This window comes from Haliotis rufescens, unplaced genomic scaffold (genome assembly GCF_023055435.1).
Source record: "Haliotis rufescens isolate VD_foot unplaced genomic scaffold, xgHalRufe1.0.p SCAF_62, whole genome shotgun sequence".
NCBI classification, from domain to species: Eukaryota; Metazoa; Mollusca; class Gastropoda; order Lepetellida; family Haliotidae; genus Haliotis; species Haliotis rufescens.
Window position 1 is genome coordinate 445,029 of NW_025964353.1, and position 21,952 is coordinate 466,980.

Here is a 21,952-nt window from a genome sequence, read left to right on the forward strand (position 1 = left end):
ATGTTCATTTCAGAGACTAGATGTTAGTCTAAGGATTGCCCCAGAAGCGGACTTCCATGTGTACATTTGTCATGTCAACACAGGTTATCATCTGTTCTCTGCCACATATTGCAGACAGCTGGAACTCCCCACAGACCTGTGTCTGCAAACAGTGCATTGACTGTCAGCAGTAAGTCCAAGGTGTTGATGTCCTTTTGGAATTGAGTATACTATTGGGCTGAAAACCCCTGGTTCACTGACTAAATATGTTGGTGGTATTGTTTTCAGTGTGGAAAGGTGTGCTACCTGGGTGCCTAAACTGTCCATGTTATGTTGTTGTGATGAGAGTATTCTGGGTTATCATAGGTTCCCAGCAGCCTGTGCTTGTGGAATGGATCGGGTGGTCAGCCTGGTTGATGGTGTGTCAATTCAGCTTAAGATTCAGCCAATAAAATCAAATTGACTTGGAGATAACAAGTACTTGTAAGAACTATTTTCCAGGATACATGAGGTCATCCTCCATATCTCGCATTTGGTAAACCAACACTAACCACTGGTTCATTCCCCTTGTTCTCGCAACCCATAATAACCGGCCCTTGCCTTGATCTTCATTATTATATTACCAACAAATGAAACGTTGAAATCAGGAAATGGGTAAGAGAGGACTTTTCATCGCCAGTTTTGATGGACAATAAGACATCCTTTCCATCAACAAGATTTTTTAGGGTTTTCTTTTGTGAGTTTTGCAAAGTTGAATTTTGCAAACTCTATCGTAATGAATAGGCCTGGCCTTCACATTGTTGATATTGTCAACCCAACATTGAGGCTGGGTTGTAGCTCGCTTTCTGATTCGTCCATTAGCTAAATCAAGGGCAGATAATCTGAGATTGCGAGAAACACAGGAATGGATGCAGGGGTTAGTGTAGGTTTACCAACAGCGAGCCATGGGGGTATAGAGGATGACATGAGGTTGATGCAGCTGAATAAACCAATCATTATGCACATTCTTAAAATTAAAAGCCCTACACATGTTCCAAATACATTTGTCCTCACAATCAACTATTCTAATAAGAGGGAAAACTATCAGGATGTGTATTGAGCACACTTTAAGATTCATCTCATGTTCTTAGTTTCTCAATAAGTTAATACTGTCTAACCCATTTATTATCATGATTTTTTCAGATGCACAAACAATAATATTTCAACTTAGAGAGAAAAAGAAGCAAGGCATTTCTATCTAAAAAGCTTTATTAACATGTTTCCCATAAAATCAGGTATGTGACATCTGATAAACAGTTTGTCCTTCGGAGTCAAATGATGTTGAATGTCCTGGAATGAGAGTGTTGTCCACAGATGTCGTTCTTATGACAGATAAACAGGATGGCTTATGGTTGCTGAAGATGTGTTCCCATGGTAACAATTAAATGTCTTTGTTTCAATGATAAGGCAAGTCACAAAAACACACAGATCACCTTTTCTTGAAGCCATATTTCTTTCTCTCATAAAACAAGTCTGTCTTGGCACTTCCCAAATTCACAATTTTAGGACACCCGTCTCTCTAAAACATGGAAATGTGTTATGATTAATACACATGACATACATGAAATTAAAAATATATAACATTGGGGGGCATGGGTGGCCCTGTCATCTAAGGCGCTGCGATTGGCTGTGCAGAGTTGCATCCCTTGGGCACGCCAGAAACCTATGATCGCGTGTTAGAATCCCGGTTTGCCCCGATTATGTTTCAAGGTTTGTCAGCACAATACCCGTGCTCGTGGGTTTCACAAAAGTGGTAAATGTCTGAGACCTGCATCGTTTCGGGCTTTCCTCCCACATTAAGCTGACACACCGTGATATAACTGGAATACTGTTTAAAACCAACTCACTCACTCACTCATATATAACACTGAATGTTAAAGATCACAAAACAGAAGGGCAATCAACCTGCATTTAACACATCACCTATATAACAACCAGGGATACAGGCACATTTAGGGGAAATGAAAAAACAACAACATGTATATATATATATGTGTAATTAACCATTGTACTGATCATACTGATAAATCCTTTGAAGAAATGACAGAAAACATGTATCATGCCAATAGCAAGTAGGATTTCCAACATAAACTGACTGATATATTGCTCATATCCAAGCACATGAATTAATTAAAATATGCCTTGATAAATCTAACTCTTATGAAAAAGGTCTGGATGTTGTTTCAAATATATCAGTCAGATGTATTAATGCAAGAATTATATTACAATAGCACATATCACAATAATGATACAGGCCTGATAAATCACCAACTTGGATTGTATCGTCCCCCCATGTACAAGGGTAGACACTATTGCTCATAGCCAACAACTTTTTAGACTAGTCGTTTATGTAAAATATCTACACTTTTGGGAGTATGAGCCAGCAAGATTTTCACTTGTCTCCGACCAGTGCCGTGTCTACCTGCTGCCAAGTACATAGACCTACTCACATCCTTCTCCATGATGGTGCATTCCTTGCAGTAGTAGGCATCCGACACACCAGGCCCTCCACAGATCACACACCGACCCTGGTAGGACCCGTAGTTACACTCGTCACAGATCCGGACCAAGGTACACGGACGCACGTAAGAGTCACAGATAACACACTTTCCATCACCTGCAAATGAAAACAATTACAACATTAGTAATTTCAACTTCTTTGATGTGATGAACAAGGACCATTAACCATCCATCAATCATAACCCCAATACTTGGCTTGAAAAGTGTTAGAATCTACACTTAAAATGACATGGCTTATCCCCAAGTCCTTGTTGCATTAGTGAGGTGAGGTGAAGTGGGGTTATATAGTGACATGCATTCACATGTGGCTGCTTGAAGTGGGGTTATAATATATAGTGACATGCATGCACATGTGGCTGCTTGTACTTGACAGGACATACCGGTTTGAAGGTTTTACTAGTCTGCTGAGATACTTTGATGCATATTTATGTGTATACCCCACTCAGACACAGTATACTGACTCTGACCTGAACACTCCTTGTTGTATCCCCTAAAAGCCCAGCTACAAGAAGGCTAACACGACCAGGAATCAAACCACCGACCTCCCTCTGAGGCAGGCCATGAGGCAGTCACTGTTCATAGGTTATCTTGTAACCATTGATGGTCAACCTTATTTTAAAGACCATTACATCCTATCACCTTGTCGTAATCGTAACACTACTAGTTAAAGGAGTTCGGGGTTGGGAAGGGAGGGGGATTAAATACCATAGGAGCAAACCTCAAGGACCACCTTTATTTTAAACATTCTCAAGAGATACTAGGATTAAATTTCACATCAGACCTAACACAAATTGATTTTGCCATACATTTATTAATACATAATTGGGCTTAATCATTCTAATTGCAACACATGTTTATCATGTTTAAACTGAACTCCGAAATTACTGATGTAGTGTTCTTTTCATGATTTGACAGTTTTACACATTCATATACTGAGCTAAGAAAGTAACCTATCAACAGTGTTAAAATCAGTACATGTATATATCATACTTATGAGTCATGTATTATATATAATACAGAGTGTGTATCATGTTTATCTATTCTTAATGAATATAGGCAATGGTAACAATTAAACTTGGTGATCATGGTGATAGCATGAAATATTATTTGAAATTTTATTACAATTATCATGGTTATACTTACATTTTTCACAGAGCCTCCCAATAGCTGAAATTGTAACCAGAAAAAATTAGTACAGTGAATCATTGGTACCATTCAACTGAACAGTAAATCATGTCTGAAATCACCCCTGGTAGCTGTGGTAACCGTATCTGTGTGCAGCTCCTTATTAACGATTTTAATACTGACTTGTCACACAGAGCTATGGACTATCACATAGTGTTTTCCTAATAGATTTCCAATGCAATTCTGCATCAAACTTAATATGCTATATTCTATATTCTTACATTTTTGTTTGTGCAACTTTCAAAGTACTTGTAAGGTTGGGATCAAGAAACAGTGAATTCATAGACACTCCCAACTTGTAGACACAATTTATGGTGAATTCGTTGGCAAGTCTGGAGTGAATTTTGTATGTAGGCATATGATTGGTTGCATCACTTCCAAAATGCAAGATAAGTGTATGTTTCTGAGTGTTTTCTTTGGCAGGCTCTTTTGTGAATAAAGTAATTTTTTTTAAAATACATTAAGTATTAGTATTTCTTTAGCAGGATCTTTGTAACTATTATTATAAAAAATAATCAGGTAAGTATATCCACATGATCCAAGCCGAGAAGGAAAAGATCCAAGCTGAAAAGATTACATTGGAGGTAACACATCCAAAAAAGATAATTGGCAAAATGTCATGCCAGGCCATAATGTATCAAGGATTTATTTTTCTTTAAAATTTGAAATAACTTTTGTCACATAATAATTCTATAATTATATGTAATAAATCATTATACAGTCCTACTTCTCCACTGTATTTGTTTTGACCACTAGTTCACCGTGAATTTTGTCTGCGAGTAGGGAGTGGCTATGAATTCTCCATGATGGCTACAATTTGGTAAGATTACAAGTTAACCTACAGCCTTGGAATCATGCACTTGGCTGAAGCATATAAAGGGTGATGCAGATTTGGATCAGGAATCTATTAAGAAATCACTTCGGGACAGCCCATAGCTCTGTGTAGCGACAAACAATATCAAAATCGTTTATCAGGGAGCAGCATAGAGGTACAGTTACTGCAGCTAGACCCCCAATAACTAACAAACGAACATTGTTAACCACTTTCTGAACTATCCGACCAATGTTGGGGACATAAACATGATGAAAGAACAAATTATGAAAAACAGTCAGCCATGCCATCAGCAGTTGTGCGTCTACAAATGTTAAACCTTCCACCAGTAATATTTTAGCCTCATGGTATGTGATAACAGGCTCAATACACAACACTCTTACACCAGCACTTGATGAGTGACAAAGTCTGACAGTCCTCCCTGGATCAGTGACTGAATGAGGATAAAGGTCCACACAAGAAACGTTTTCACTACGTCTGTTACCTGTTTACCATGATCCGATCAAAATATTATCCTCTGTGTCCATCTGTTATCTCTAACCATCTCTATCATGGCTTTAAAACATTTGACCGGACAAACCTGGCTGCAAGGAACATAAAAACACCCCGAATAAACACAAATTTACAAACCAACGCCCGGCTGCTTTCGACAGAAAATCAAATCTGGATGATGCTTCGCCATTTTGTAAGAGGGAATACAGAATTGTGGATTGGGAATGGAATCAATAACAAGTATCCGTACGAACCTCATACGACTAAAAATCTATGGTAATACGACAATTATTTAATATAATTATGTTTAGTTTTCTTATTGTACTTACGCTTATGTTATGGTTAGGAAAACAGTACTTAAAAGAAAATATCCATTTTTTAAAGAATTTACTATTCGTATTAAACGTTTTTCGGATTCTTTCATTTCAACAAACCCAGGAAAGATAATCCACTTCCGCCTGGAAGCTCGCACGTGTGGTCATCGTTGAAATCCTAAACAAAACATGGAAGAAGAGGAAGCGATCGCTTCATCAAATGTTGAAGAGGATGCCGAAGAAACACCTGTTACATTCAAGTCACTTGTATGTGTACTTTGAATTCCTTGATTTGGTGCCTTTTAGCGTGCTTAGTTGAGCATGTACTTTGTAATGATATGTAGAACCCAGCTTGTTTTGACAAACGAGATTCCATACTTTGTAGGAATGAATATTAACGTGAATAACATGGATTCTCCTTCCCGGGCCCGACTATGCCTAGATCATTCTGTTTAGAAAAAAAACATAACAATATAGATTTTTTAATAAAGTTATGTTGATGATGTCTCAGGTGTAAATATACTCATTTATTGCGTGTATTTTTGGTGGATGTGCATTACGGGTGTCTTTTGATTTTCTAAACAACACAGTCATAATTATCAATGGCAAGTTTTTGAATACATGTTACCATTATCATTTATCGTAAGAGCCGACTGATGGTTTGAAAGATCACCGATGGTCAGGCTCAGTGACTTGGTTGATTGTGTGTCATCACATACCAATTGTTTGGATCGATGATCATGTCAATCACCAGATTGTCTGATCCAGACTCTATTATATACGGGTGCAGGCTAAAACGGCACCTCAGCATAACGTCACCGATTTCTCTGGCGAAAACGGCACCGCATTTGGCGAAAACGGCTACTATGTGTCGGGCGAAAACGGCACCTCTATTTTTAATAACGATAACAACGATCTTTGTGGTAATATACATGGTTTATTTACATGGTATTTGATGTATAGAGTACATCTGAAGCCGTAATGTGAATTTCCGATAGGTTTGGTACTCTCATTTCTTCAGCGCCTTCTGAATGGAAACTGACATCAAAGTTACCGATCACCTCTTCAATGAAGGGAGCAACGCATTTCACACAGCGGAAAGGGAAGTCTTCTTCAGTCCGGCAAATTTCTCTTTAACGGGCCACAGAAATTCCGTTCCACATACACAATGGGTCCACTGGTCACAGTTATCAAAGGATACAGCATGTTGATTTTTTCTGACATTCGTCTCGCATGCAACACATCGAAAGGCCTTTGTGAATAATTGTGAACTGACAGCCCCATGTTAGGCCTCTTAAATACAGTTTCAGTTTTAATTGAGTAAAGGTACTTAAAACTTCAAAGCGTATAGTGTTTTCACAATAAGTTTAGCTTAGTTGGATTATAGTTGGAGCAGAGGCTAATTTCTAATGTAAACTTGTTTTAACATCTCACAATTATTGGCCTTTGCAAGTTACAATGTAAGTTTAATATCATTTATTTGACCAAGGTAAAAAATAAATAAGGTGCCGTTTTCGCTCGAGTCGAGGTGCCGTTTTCGCTTGAGTCGAGGTGCCGTTTTCGCCAATCGGTGCCGTTTTCGCCCGGTGACGTTTTGCTGAGGTGCCGTTTTCGCTATAACCCTTATATACTGACTGCCATCATGTAGCTGGAAGTTTGCTGAGTGGCATAAAACAACAAACAAATTAGATTTTTTATTTAGATATTACTAAAATGCAGTTAAGTACATTTTGCTATTGGATCTCTGTGATGTGAGCATCGGCTATCAATTGTTGTCATTGTGATTATTGCTTGCAGGGCATTGTGGATGTACTTTGTGAGGCATGTGAGCAACTGAAGTGGAAAGTCCCAACACAAATACAGAAGGAATCACTCCCTATTGCCTTGGATGGTACAACAGTCTTATTAATTTCAGTTTTGAATATAAATAATTTGAGACTTTCAGGTTAACATAGTTACCATGATTAAATCTCACACTGACTAGAGCTCCTTCAAGGGTTGGAGTTCTAGAACAAAATACAATAGTTCTCTGTTTAAAGTGGTTTTTTTCTGTGAAACTACATGTTACTTCTTTGTTCCTTGTACATGTTGGTTATCAGTATCAATGAGAGAAACAAGTGACCTAGTGATCTAAGGCACTAGCACTGCAATCAATGAGAGAAACAAGTGACCTAGTGATCTAAGGCACTAGCACTGCAATCAATGAGAGAAACAAGTGACCTAGTGATCTAAGGCACTAGCACTGCAATCAGTGAGAGAAACAAGTGACCTAGTGATCTAAGGCACTAGCCCTGCACCTCTGTTTGCAGAGTTGCATCCCTTGGGTGTGCCAGAAACCTATGATCCTGGGTTTGAATTCCAAATTTGCCTATATCATGTATCATACCCATGCTCATTAGTTTCACGAGAAGTGACAAACTTTCAACAACTGCATCAGTGTCTTTCCTCCAACATCATCATGATCAAGCTGGATCACACAATGTGATTGGAACGCTTATCATAGAGGCATTAAAGGGCCAGTACATCCCCCATTCTGAAGCTTTGTTGCAAACAATAAATGATAACCCTCGTCCCTGCTTGTCATATCCTGCTTATTCCGTTAGAGAGGTTTCTGCATCCGTGATCACAGCATGTTAATGAGCTCATTCAGGCCGGCGAAAGAAATCTTTAGGATATCATATCAGGAAACGTAAAATATGCAAAAAATATTGCCCAACAAACACATTGAGAATTTCATGCATGATTTAAAAATCCCAGATCCATCTTCATACTGGCCATTCAGCCTTTACTCACACATAATAACTTATATCAACATAATCATCAAGTCAAATCCAACGTCAAGTGTGTTCATTTTCAGTCTCATTAAAATCTGGTCAAAATTCTGACATGTCTAATAGATGGATGAAATTGTATGGCAGTACTTCCCTAGGGCTATGGAAAGTCTGTTCCACTTCAAATATTTATCCCATCTATCGTTTGGAATACCCCATGTTAACCATTTGGGGGATGCATGATTAGAAAACACATTCTGAGTCAAACATTTACTTCCTCGGTCTGGTAAGCAACGCTCTGATCATGCTGATTGGTCAGATGAAAGGTTGTTCAGCTCGCATAAAAACCCAACAAAGTTTTTTCAGCATGCATACTACGGAGCTAATTTCCGAAACACAATTACGAGTTTACTTTCTGAGTTGAGCCTATATTTAGAACCATTATATACCGTTACATCTAAAACATTTCATTTAAAATCTCAAAATCTTTACTCATTTTTGGAAAAATCCATAAGGGTGATGAATAGATAAGTGAAAAAATATTGGTTACCCAATGAAACATGTAATAACCCAATTAAAATAGAAACCTCGAGTAAAACCTCAATTGCTTAAAAAGTTATATGGGGCTCTATGAGAACATGTTAACAATGAGAGCAAGGATTGATCATGTTGATCAGTGTTGATTTTCCTCTTTGTATTTCCAGGTAAAGATGTGATAGGCTTGGCTGAGACAGGGTCTGGTAAAACAGGCTCGTTCGCCCTGCCCATCCTCCAGGCTCTCCTGGACACGCCCCAGAGAATGTTCGCCCTTGTTCTGACTCCCACCAGGGAACTGGCATTCCAGATCTCCGAGCAGTTTGAAGCTCTCGGGGCGAGCATTGGCGTCAAAACTGGTATGTAGAGTTTCGTTGTTTATTGTTGAACGCCACACTCACCACAATTCCAGCCAGAGGACAGCACAGGAATAAAACTGACGGTTTTTTTTGGCCCACTCAGCAAAGTTCAGCTGCTTTGGATTCAGAAACATTGTGTACTAACTGTGACACAAAAGTAACTGCCTTTCCTGACCTCCCCAACTGACTGTTGTAGTTTGATGGCCCACTCAGCAATATTCCATCTGCATGACAACAAATTACATTAAGTAATACGTTACCACTGTTATACCGAGGCTGTTGTCTCCCACAACTGCTGCTATAGCGAAATCTACCACAGAGATCTCAATTACCTCATGCAGCACGTGCGTAGCCACCTAGCTGCCATGTGACACCCTTCACTCTTGTCTGCTTAGCAAGACGTGTTTTCTCCTGCTGAAGCGTTCCTTGAAGATTTGGTGATATTTATTATAGTTTATTCTCTAATAAACTGTGCTTTTATGGGTCGTTGCGGTAGCTACGCTTGGTAATAATTTTCCCGCCAAACGAAAAATTTTTCCCGCCCTTTTTTCTATATACTTGCGGGGTTCCCGTATGCACGTTGTGTTTTACGTTTCCCCTGTTCTTGTATGTTTTGGGGGTTAACATAACTTATTTCTTTAATAAAAGTTATATGTGTATGTTATATGTTCACATTGCTCGTTTATTTTCTTGTGAAAATGTTCGTTTGTGAATCATTGTGGTGCATGCGTTGTAACCATGTTTTGTTCTTTGTTTATAGCAAACAATCAATGTCTGACATGGATATGTCCCCAGTATCCACCCCCTCTACCCCTGCTCCTCGGAGTTGTGGGGTGTGCAGAAAGTTTTTGTCGTCCCGGGATCCCCACGATCATTGCCCGCGGTGCAGGGTTCCTTGCGGGGACACCCGGTGCATCCTGTGCGAAGGTCTGGGGCCTGCGGAGTTTGAGTGGTACCGGCTGTACGTACAGTCCGTCTCCACCCCTGTGGTGGCCGGTTCGTCCGGTCGGGGTCCCCGTGCGGGTACCACCTCCTCGGCTGCGGCGGATCCCCTTGCGGCCCTCGGGCTGTCTGGGGATTCCGTCGCCGCATTGTTGTCGAAACTTGTGGACTCCAAGCTGGCGGCCTTATCGCAAGATAGGCCGCTGGCTGTTCCGTCCCCGGCCTCTTCGGTGGCCGCGGGGTCCACCGGTAAAGCGGCGGATCTCTTGGCGGCCCGTGTGCTGTCCGGGGATTCCGTCGCTGCATTACTTGCATAACTTGTGGACTCCAAGCTGGCGGCCTTATCAGGATAGGCCGCTGGCTGTTCCGTCCCCGGCCACTTCGGTGGCCGCGGGGTCCACCGGTACGGCGGCGGCTCCCGTGGTCACCGGTCCTTCCCCTGAACCGTTGCTCCCGCTATCGGTTTAGGACCACGTGGCCATGGTTTATGACCTCTTTGAGGACATGCCCCGGCCGGTACCGCGGGGAATCCACGACTGTGGGTTCCTCCGAGGTATACGATGAGTCTTCCGACACGGCTTTCCCCGCATCGACCTTGCTGCACGGTTTCAAGCCTTCCTTGGAGAACGCCTTCGCGGCGGCCTCCGGTCGGGGTCTCCCGTTGCCTCCGACGTCGTGGAGAAAGGGTTTATTCCCGGTACATGACCTTGCCTTTCCCGAGGCTGGTCCTACCGCGGAGGCCCATGTTGAGCGGTTGGGTGTCCGTGCCCCACCGGCTGCTACGGTAACGCAAGCTACCTTGCACCAGCTGGACGCCCTCGCTCGGCACTCCTTGTCTCACGGAGACACTTACTTGGCTGCAGCGGCCCGTCTGGTCGAAGGTTCTCCCACGGACCGTGACCAGCGCATTTACAACTGCCTGCTCAGTTTAAATGCTTCCCTGGAGTTCGTTGCCGAGGACTCTCGGCACACACTTGCTCTTGTTGGGTCCCTGCATAGGCGCCTGGGTGCCGCTCCTAACCGGAGCGCGCCCCAGGCTGCTGCGGCCTGTAGGTCTAAGGGGTTGGGTTCTTCTTCCTCTGGGAAGTAGCCCCGCCCTGAGGGCTCCGGTATGGGCAATCAGCTGCCCTTTCGCGGGAAGACGGGGAACTGGGGGAAGCCCAAGTCGTCGACGGACGGCAAGGGCCCCTCCAGGTGACTCTCATTGGAGGGGTTCGTATGCCGACAGCGCCAACTTCGGTTGGCCCTTAGGCGAACCCGAGTCACTTGGCCCTGGACAGTTGCGCCTGCCGCAACCTGTCAGGGCCCCCTCTCCTTCCCCAGTGGGAGCCAGACTCCAGACTTACTGGGAGAATTGGGAACAAGTGTTCGACGACCCGTGGGTGGTCAACACGATTCGGTACGGCTCTTGGCTTGATCTCAAAGCGAATCCGCCGCTCACCGTTGCCCTGTTGGCAGGTTTCGATTCGGAAACCGATCTTCCCATCCTCGCCGATGCCATCGGCAGGTTGGTGGAGAAGGGGCAGTACGGGAGTTAGCTCTACCAGAAATAACACCGGGGTTTTCCTCCAGGATATTTCTCGTTCCCAAGTAGGACAGTGCCGAACTCAGAATGATTCACACGTCCGCTCCCTGGCTGTTCACCCGGTTAACCACCCCCATAGTGGGGTTCCTCCACAGGAGGGGTGTCCGGTACTTCGCGTACCTGGACGACTCGCTAGTAGCAAATCGAATGACGGACACCCTGTCACGCCATCTCGATTTCGCACGTCGGCTCTTGGAGCATCTGGGACCTGCATCACTTCGGGCTTTCCTCCCACATTAAGCTGACACGCCGTGATATAACTGGAATACTGTTAAAAACGGCGTAAAAACCAACTCACTCACTCTTGGAGCAAATTGGGTGGATTATCAATCTCCCCAAGAGCGAGTTAACCCCTTCTCAGAACTTGCTGTTCATCGGAGGTCGGTTCAACACGGTGTCCCATCGCCTCTTTGTCCCCCCAGACCGGTGGCACAAAATTCAGGCGATGATTGCCAAAGTCTTAGCGGTGCAACAGTCTGTTCACTTTTGGGAACAGCTGTTAGGGCTACTTGTATCAGCCCAGGACTGCACCGCACGGGGTCGTCTCCAACTCCGCCCGCTGCAACGGTTTTTAATCCAGTTGTTAGCAACGGAGGTGAACAGTGCGACCGTCGCCCTCCCGGATCGGCTCCGACCGCATCTGGAGTGGTGGACGGTCCCTTACATTGTCTTATCAGGAGTCTCTATGCGGCCCTACCGGGCCACGTTGACCCTGTATACAGACGCCTCTCTAGTGGGCTGGGGCGCCCATCTAAAGGGGGAGGTGAGCTCGGGGCTGTGGTGCGTAGACGAACTAGGTCTTCACATCACTTGTCTCGAGTTCAAGGCAGTGATCAACGCAGTCAATCACTGGAAGCATCGTCTCGTCGACGCCCGGCTCATGCTGGCGACCGACAACACGACGGTAGTGTCCTATGTGAACAAACTGGGGGGAACCCACAGTCACTCGCTACTCGATCTCACGTTCGAGTTTTACGCTCTGGTGGACAGTGTCCCGTGCCAGATACGCGCCCGTCACATCCCAGGTGTGCGGAACGTACTGGCCGATGCTCTATCGAGGCCTCAGGATCCGAGCCCCACAGAGTGGATGCTGAACCCAGTAGTGTTTCAGTGGCTGTGCGAACGTTTGGGTCGTCCGATGGTCGACCTGTTCGCAACGCGGTTCAACAATCAACTCCCGTTGTTTGTATCACCAGTCCCGGACCCGAGGGCCATCGATCACGATGCTCTCGCGTTAGACTGGACGGGCTTGGTCGCTTATGCTTACCCGCTGACAGCGTTGATACCACACATTCTAAGCCGGCTCCGAGGTGTTCGCTGTCGAATGTTACTGATCGCGCCCATGTGGCCGAACAGATCGTGGTACCCCGACTTGCTGACCCAGGTCACGCAGTCGCCACTTCCACTGCCTGTGAGACCGGATCTCTTGATCCACCCTCACACCCGTCAAATTCATCCAAACGCAGGGCAGTTCAATCTGCACGCGTGGATGTTGTCACCGAGCGTCTGAGGAGTAAAGTTTTTTCTCGCCGGGCGTCTCGGGCATACGTTAGTATGCATCGTGATTCTACCCAGAAGGTGTATAATGCACGTTGGGTTATTTTCACGAAGTGGTGTTGTAAACATCACATTCATTCGCCAGATAAGGTATCTGTGCAGGATATTGCTCGTTTCATGTCTCACTTGCGAGAGACCCGGAAACTCTCCGGGGGTTCCATTGCCAACTATGTCTCGTCCGTTGCTACGGTACGGGACGTTGCTATGGGTACCAGTCTCTCCAAAGAGCCGGTGATACGGGGTATTATCAAGGGTTTCAAACAGCACGATCTTAAGAAGGGCCGCCTTCGGGCACCGGCCTGGGATCTTTCCCTAGTGTTGCAATCACTTACGGAAGCTCCGTATGAACCCTTGCATAGTGCTTGTTCCGGCATGTGACTTGGAAAACAGCATTTCTCCTCTCCTTTGCCACGGCGGCACGTGTATCCGAAATTCATGCACTCGATGTCGCCAAGGTACGATTCGATAGGGGTGACGAAGGAGCGGTCCGCCTGAGCCTGCTCATGGGCTTCGTCGCCAAGAATCAGAGAGTCGGGCAAACGGAGAGAGAATTCACTGTAAGATCACTCAAAGAAATCTTACATCCTGCTGATACTGAGGACAGAGCGCTGTGTCCGGTTAGGGCCCTTAAGTATTATCTTAAGGCTTCGAATGAACGTAGACAAGGGCGTGACCGTCTGTTCATATCGTGTAACCCTAATCGCACGGTTGACATAACTCGCAACTCGATTGCGTTGTGGCTTCGTTCTGTCATCAATCTGGCGTACCGGTCTCGGGGGTTACCGGTAGCGGGGTCAAACCCGCACGAGATCAGGGCGCTAGCGGCAACATTTGCCCTACACTCGAATATCTCTGTTCGCAGAATATTACGAGGTTGTTACTGGCGTTCTGACTCGGTTTTTGCCAATCATTACCTCAAACAGGTCGCTGATGCCGTCGTGGAGAGTGTGCACCGTCTTGGCCCGCGGATCGCGGCGCAAGCGGGCACCTAAGGGGTGTGCCCAGCGCAATTCCGAACTCCTCAGGCGTCTGACCTTGCACGGTGGTCAATCTGGGTCGACTCCAATGTTCCCACTGCCGTGGGTACAGGAGTTGGGGTCCCGCAAACCAGCGCACTCACACCACAGGTGAGGGCGGCTTTTTGTGTGCTTTGTCCTTATTTGTATTTTGACAATTATGTCTTTAATTGTCTGTCGTGTATCCCAACCTTGTGATGCATGCTTACAAATACTGGAATTAGGTCACGCGCCTAATGCATACTTTAAGTAGGCTTGCTCTGGGATATACGGTCTGAATGAAATTAATTTCCCTCTTTTCGACTGTTTAACCTGATCTAAGATTAAGCTCACGCGGATACAGTGTTCTCATCCGCTGCGGCGATGAAATACCTATCCAGTGGGGCCGTTTGGAGTCACCAATCGTTTTGGCAATGACGATTGAGCCTTACGGTATGCGCTTGACAGTGCTTTGGTATTCCTATAGGGTAACGCCTAGCTAGGTGCATGCACATCGAGTGCTTCCGCCTTGGTGTTTACTTCCGCTGGTCGGAAGGAACGCTAGCAGTCAGGATTCGGGTTGTAGGTGCTCCCCACCGCCTACTGTGGTAGTCAGCCTCGGTATAACAGTGGTAACGTATTACTTAATGTAATTTGTAGAATTTTCCTATTCGGAATATTCTATAAGTAATACGTTACCACTGGGCTGCTGCCCGCCCGTCCGTCCCCCGAGCACTTGCTCTTGCAGGAGACAAGAGTGAAGGGTGTCACATGGCAGCTAGGTGGCTACGCACGTGCTGCATGAGGTAATTGAGATCTCTGTGGTAGATTTCGCTATAGCAGCAGTTGTGGGAGACAACAGCCTCGGTATAACAGTGGTAACGTATTACTTATAGAATATTCCGAATAGGAAAATTCTACAAATTGTAAATAATCAAGTCTGGATCAGACAATCATGTGATTGACATGAGTGTTGATCTATGCAATTTGGATACAATGACATGCATTAACCAAGTTAGTGAGCCTGAGCACCAGATCTCGTTAGTAGCCTCTTACGGCAAGCATGGGATGCTGGAGGCCTATTCTAACGTGGATATTTTCAAGTGGGAGGAGAATGTTGGAAGTAGATGGAACAAGGGAACAGCACTTTTCTACTATACAGTGATAATACACAAAACTGTAGCTGCTTTGTTTCTATGTTGGATGTTAAAGGCCACTGAAGAACACTGAAACATGAAACTAGAACTTTGAATGTTTGCTGCGTGACATGTTTAGAATGTGCATGATGCCAGTCTCATTACCGGTGATGGGATCTTTAGCTCTTACTCAGTACTTGTCTCCGCATCTGACAACCCCCACCATTGTAGGTTGTACCAGGTGAACCCTGATTGAAATGCATATCAAACCAAATGATGCATGTATTTTCAGCCAATCAGATATCTGCCGTAAAAGGCGACTATGCTTGTCATAAGAGGCGACTAACTGGATCGGGTGGTCAGGCTCGCTGACTTGGTTGATGCATGTCATCATATCCCAATTGCGTGGATCAATGCTCAATGACTGGATGTCAATCACTGGATTGTCTGGTCCGGACTCGATTATTTACAGACTGCTGCCATATGGCTGGAATATTTCTGAGTGCTGCGTTAAACAACAAACAAAGAAACAAATTGTACTACATCTTGAAGAAATCTTGAAGAACATTCAGTTAGAAGAAGATGGTGCTGGGCTAGATGCATGTCATGCTGACAGGTGCTGTTATTCATTGCAGCTGTGGTGGTCGGCGGTATCGACATGATGACACAAGCACTGGTGTTAGCGAAGAAACCACATGTTATAATTGGTAAGAACTGCTCTCTCATCTTCGTAATACAGACAGACACCACTGTCAAACTTTGATGTGTAAAAATTGAATTCTACATCATGGACATGTTAGATGGGTCAAATTTTAAGTTGCATGAACATGATGAAGTTATTTTGCATGTTTGAGGTCCATAACATTGAAATCTTAACAATTCCCTTACTACCATGATCACTATAACATGAGCCAAAGTCAATCCTAATAAGAAAAAATTGTCTTTCGACACTAATTTAGTTTTGTGCTTCCATTCTATAGTTAATGTAACTGTTTACAACAGAAATTCAGAATGGTGCATTATTGTTACTGACATATTGTAATATTGTAGTTTAATAAACTGGAGAAGCCTGTGAGTAAGTGATGGTCATTCAATGTGTTCATAGTATGATAGTTTATTTAATTCAATTGGATTAACATACAATAGTGGTGTAAAGGGGGTTATAAAAGTTGGTATATTTTTACTGACATTGGACATTCTCATCATGAGTTTGAAACGAAAACGCCATGCTTACGATGCTGAATTCAAACTGCGAGTCTTCGCTCTAGCCGATATATTTTCTCACGGGTTCATAATTCTATATACACCGATTCACAAAATGGCGCTTCGTTGTTGATGGCAACATATAACGATCATTATGAGATTAAAAAAAACCACGAGAAACAGCTTCCCACATTATGAAAGTGGATGACTGGTTTGTTAAATCTTTATTAGAAATAATAATGACTTTTTCAATATAATTACAACGTTTTTCATCTTATATTTTTGAATATCTGCGAGTACCGGCACATGTCTTGCAGTCCGACTTCGCAGTGTTTTTTGCCTTTCAATTCCTGGTTCGGCTTATCTGCGGGTCATACCATTTTCTTTCGTATTTCAATGGTCAAGTTAACACCTCGGCTTATCTACGGGGTCGGCTTATCCGCGGTCATATACGGTAATGTGAACTGAAATATAGCTGAATGTGCTGAAAGTGGCTTAAAACGTCCTCATTCACATTGTGACAACTTTAACTCAGTGATGTTCAATTCTGTACTTTCATACAAACCAAAATGTTTGTACCAATGGAACCTACACTGAGGGAGAAGCTATATTGGTTAGATTTTCAAAAAACTCCTCAGAGGAAAAGTTATAATAAATATTTTCAACATGACTAATGATATATATTCAAAAAGACATACCGTATTTGACGCTCTCAAAATTAGAAATAGGGGGCTCTTATTAGAATGTTTTTTTGGTGACAGCCTGAAATGTTTATATACGACAGATATATTTTTCCAGAATTTAATTGCCCATAATTAAGGATGCATATAACACACAAGTGCGTATTATACGCGAATAAATAAGTCTTATGTACATGGATCAATCGGAAGGGGTGCTAATTGGGATTGTTCACTAGCCAATATATTAACAAATATCGCCGTGGGCGCTTTTTACGTCGAATACGTTATGCATGTCATCAGTATAGATAGTTTTGAAATAGTGGTTTTGCTGACTGTTCACGATGATCAATATGCTGTTGTCGCTTTCAGCCACCCCAGGGCGACTGGTCGACCATCTAGAAAACACAAAGGGCTTCAATCTGCGTAATCTGAAATTTCTGGTGAGTGTGTGCCTGTAGTCTGCTGTGTAGGGTCGCTACAGCAAGTTTGACTGTAAATGTAGCAGCTGTTCCTTACCATGAAATCTGGCTTTGGAAAGTTTTTTATGTTGTTACATGTTTGTTTGTTTTTTGTTTAACGCCACAGTTACATATAATTTCCTGGTACGTCTCCAGGTTGTCACGCTTGTCCCTAGAGGTGTCTAACATGGGGAACAGGTGGTCGGTCATCAGGCCTATAAGTTTAATTCTTTAACTAGTAGCCATATGGCTACAAGTACTTTTTTCAAGGTAGCCACTTGTAAAATCAACAGAACAAGCCAAGATTTTAGGTAGCCAAACAAATTTTAAATTATCTTTTATCAGATAACTATTATGATATGTGTACAAGTCATAGCACTAGGCTTGAAATTGTATATTAGTGGAAACTGTACTTGATTTTTGTTATTTGTGTTATTTGTGACTCGAACAATGATGCAATTTATTTTACTAGATGACGTAGGTATATCCTTGCTTATCCAATGAGCATTGTCAACTAAAATAAAATAGTATAACAATCTGCCATTAACAGATTTCTATAGGTCTTCGACAATGTGTGTTTAGATCGTAACTGAATATATTGAAAGTGAAAAGACATTGAAAGCGAATACCGGTATTGTAAATGGTGTTACAGTTTCATTATGCAATAAACATGAAGAAATACCTCCGTTTTCGTATGAATAACACGTTCGTCGAAGACTGTCATATGACACACCGCTAGAAAGTTTGTTTTTTCATCTGCTTGTTATTGATAAAAATTGGTTTCTAATGACTCTTTCTTGCAGAAATCTGCTACAAGGTTCGTGATTGGTTAAATTTGAGCATGTGACCTAAGGCAGCCAATTAAATTACAGCTATGTTACTGTCCGCGTGTGTCATGAATTTCAGATTTTGACCAAAAAAATGTTTTAAATCTTGTTATTCCTAATGTTTTTAGGCAGGAAATTGCAATCTGTATTAAAAATATGGAACTTCACGGTGTATCATGTTAGGTCACGAGCTGTGACAGCATGCATATATTTTGGCATTAAACATCGTGTCCGAGCTGAGAAATCGAGACGACGATGTCATTTGACTTACATTACACGCGATTGCATGGAAATAATAACTTAGATGTAAGTTTGACAATTTTTAGTAATATTTTTATTAATAGTTTTATTACTTTGTATAATATATTTAAAGATTTGCTTGAAACGTCTTTATTTTGCTCTTTGACATGTTCGATGTGGACATGTTGTCGAAGTGTGTGACCGAGAATTATATTTTCAATAACATTGCTGGAAATAGAGGATATTTTTTTTAAATTATTGATAAAAAATTATAAACTGAAATGGAAGGCATATTTAGACATTGTGATAATGTGATAGATTTTATAAATGCATGATAGGAAAAATGCATGATTAAATTATACATACTATCTTGACCCGTCCGACTGTGTTGAAAGAGTTTATGTAACTGAATCCCCCGTAATGCTGCATTGATCTGTGGGAATGTTAATGAAACAGACGATGAGTACAGTAAACGCGTTCCATTGCGACCGTGAAAACACTGGCGAACTAGAAAATGGCATTGCAAATGTCAATCAAATTATATATGTTTGTGTCTATGTATGTGAAGCAATAGAATTTAGTCACCACAAGATATTTTTCAAGGTAGCCATTTGACGACCTCTGAATTTTAGTCAGTAGACAAATTAAAATTTAGGTCGCATTGGAGACTGTTTTAGTCGCAACTTTGAGGTCTGGGTCATGCTTGTCCCCAGAGGTGTCTAACATGGGGACCAGGTTGTCAGCCCATGACTTTACTGTTCATATGTCATTGTAGTACATCTTCCTGAGGTAAGGTAGTTAACTGACTGTAAAAGTCCAGTTTCCACCCTTGCCATGATATTACTGGAATAAAAAAAGATATGGATAAAAAAGATATGGGCCAGGTTACCCTCCCCCGAAAAAGAAATGCAATTTGCGCTGACCAGGCATTTCGAACATGTTACATGTCCCCAAGACACGAACACATTCATGCTTGCCGTAAAAGGCAACCTTTCTTGTCGTAGGAGGTGCAAAACGTGATCGGGTGGTCAGGCTCACTGACTTGGTTGATGCATATCATTGTATCCCGATTGTGTGGATCGATGCTCATGATATCAATCATTAAATTGTCTGGTCCAGACTTGATTATTTACAGACCGCTATGTTGTAGCTGGAATATTGCTGAGAGCGACATTAAACAACAAACAAAACAAATCACGCTTCCGCTTTATTTGACATGAACTTTGTATTATACTTTGATCATTTAAGAGTTGTGCATACAAAACTGACTGAAAATAGCCAGCATACATATTTTCTGCATCCATTTCCTAAATCGTGTAAAACACTGTCACTGTTTGTACACCTTCTCTATTGATTCCCACTTGTGTCTTGTTGCAGGTGATGGATGAGGCAGACCGGATTCTCAACATGGATTTTGAGCAGGAGGTAGGTCCTGAAGCACTGTACTGAGTGATATGAGGGGTAGCTGAACAATTCTGAGCCCAGCTACGAAGGATGTATAGTGCATTCTTAACAGTTTGTATGTATTAAGTAGAATACTGTCCTTGCTGACATACTGCATTTGAACCAAACACAGTGAGGCAGCACATTCCTGCAGGCATTAATGTGACTGGGTATTCTCTCTTGATGAAAATGGACGAAATTGGCCGATGTGCTGTCATGAAGTATCTCCAACTGAAAGGGCTAACTCCAACAGCTATCCATGCGGTCATGGTTTCAGCTTTAGGGGATGATGCTTGTTCCTTTGTCACTGTTAGGAGGTGGTGAGCAGAGTTCAAGAGGAGAAGAGAGAGCCTCATTGATAAAATACATGACATGATTATGGATGATTGACAACTCACCACATACAGAAGGCATCTCTCATTAGAGAGTTGAGGAAATTCGGAGGAATGAACTGGGGATGACAAAGGTTTGGCACTCGGACTCCAGATTGGAAACATTCCAGGTTGATCATTTCTCGTGAGAATTTGCATTGTTTTGAAGAAGACCCAGCTGATTTTGTTGAGTGATTTGTAACCATGGATGAGTCTTGGGCCCACCACTATCAGCCAGAGACTACACAACTGTCAAAACAGTGGAAACATCTAACGTCAACTCCTCAAAAGGAGGCAAAGTCTGCTCCATCAACTGGCAAGGTAATGGCTTGGCATTTCTGGGATTCCAAAGGAATCCTTCTGTGGACTGCCTCCCAATAGGTCAGACCATTAATAGCCAATATTATGTGATTCTGCTCAGGCAACTGTGTGAGAATATCAAGGCTAAACATCCAGGAAAACTCACTATAGGTGCGTTGTTTCATCAGGAGAGTGTCACCATGACTGCAATGCATGACGTGGCTTTGATCTTGAATATCCTCCACATTCACAAGATTTCACACCATCCGATTTCCAACTCTTCCCAAATGTGAAGAACTGTCTGGCAAGTATTATGCAAATGATGATGACGTCACGTCTGCTGTGAATGTTTGACACCACCAGGAGGAAGCCTTCCACACCAGTGAGGTCCAGGCACTCCAGCATTGTCAGCAGTCGTGTGTGGTCCTCAGAGGGTACCAACCAACTCCATCAACGCAGTCTCTCATAGTTAGGCTCAGAACGTATCGGCCACCCACACTGCTCCCTACCCTAGAATGTTGGCAGCAGTAGTGTGTGGTCCTCAGAGGGTAACAACCAACTCCATCAACGCAGTCTCTCATAGTTAGGCTCAGAACGTATCGGCCACCCACACTGCTCCCTACCCTAGAATGTTGGCAGCAGCTATGCATGTTATTTGCATGATGAACATTACAAAGTCAGCTCTTCAGGATTTTGAAAAAAATAATAAACATCACCTAAAATAATTTCAGTGACAGCACCACTGGTAAAACGTCTTCCCCTCTTCAGTTGTAACTGTAAAGAAAACAACACGCTGTGAATCCATGTTTGTCAGATGGTACATTTCCAAATGGAGTTTCCTGGAAAAACAAATTAAGGGTATAGAACTGTTTCCAGCAGAAAGCATTTGGAGGTCAGGGTTTCCAGACAGTCGAGGTCCAGACTGTTGAGGTGTCACTATAGTCAATATCTCATTTAGCATGTTTAGGAGATAAACATACTGTGTCGTCACTATGAAGCTGTTGTACCTACAGACTGATGGCACTAAATTGAAACTGAATGTGCTGTGTGGATTTTCACATGTTAAGTAAAGCTTGGACAAATCTACTGGTCACAGCTCTATGTATCTGTGTGTGGTGTTATTTCTCACTTAGTGAATTGTCATGGGGTGAGTCTTATGTTTAGAGTAGGTTGCCATGTGAATAAGCAAG

The 21,952-nt window shown here is 42.9% G+C and overlaps 2 protein-coding genes across 3 annotated transcripts in view; one reads left to right on the plus strand and one right to left on the minus strand.

The window, feature by feature from the left end:
* Positions 1 to 1,209: 1,209 nt before the first annotated feature.
* LOC124114020 (PHD finger-like domain-containing protein 5A) lies at positions 1,210 to 5,261 on the minus strand. Its single transcript, XM_046474548.2, has 4 exons — positions 5,186 to 5,261; positions 3,682 to 3,705; positions 2,469 to 2,635; positions 1,210 to 1,537 (listed from the first exon to the last, which is right to left on the minus strand). The coding sequence occupies exons 1-4, from the start codon at positions 5,235 to 5,237 to the stop codon at positions 1,448 to 1,450; spliced, it is 333 nt and encodes a 110-aa protein (XP_046330504.1). The 5' UTR covers positions 5,238 to 5,261; the 3' UTR covers positions 1,210 to 1,447.
* Positions 5,262 to 5,487: 226 nt separating this feature from the next.
* The window catches only part of LOC124114019 (probable ATP-dependent RNA helicase DDX47), a 29,035-nt gene continuing 12,570 nt past the window's right edge, over positions 5,488 to 21,952 (plus strand). For both annotated transcript variants that reach the window (XM_048386931.1, XM_048386932.1), the window contains exons 1-6: positions 5,488 to 5,628; positions 7,159 to 7,252; positions 8,837 to 9,025; positions 15,876 to 15,947; positions 17,493 to 17,563; positions 20,026 to 20,073. In XM_048386931.1, coding sequence (XP_048242888.1) covers positions 5,551 to 5,628; positions 7,159 to 7,252; positions 8,837 to 9,025; positions 15,876 to 15,947; positions 17,493 to 17,563; positions 20,026 to 20,073 — 552 coding nt within the window. In that variant the 5' untranslated portion in view covers positions 5,488 to 5,550. The remainder of the gene's footprint in view (positions 5,629 to 7,158; positions 7,253 to 8,836; positions 9,026 to 15,875; positions 15,948 to 17,492; positions 17,564 to 20,025; positions 20,074 to 21,952) is intronic.

Coding starts and splice junctions, on each gene's coding strand:
- LOC124114020 (XM_046474548.2), bottom strand. CDS start 5,237: ATGGCGAAGCATCATCCAGATTTGATTTTCTGTCGAAAGCAGCCGGGC. Junction 3,706..5,185: donor TCGAAAGCAGCCGGGCGTTG/GTTTGTAAATTT, acceptor TTACAATTTCAG/CTATTGGGAGGCTCTGTGAA. Junction 1,538..2,468: donor GCACCATCATGGAGAAGGAT/GTGAGTAGGTCT, acceptor TCCATGTTTTAG/AGAGACGGGTGTCCTAAAAT.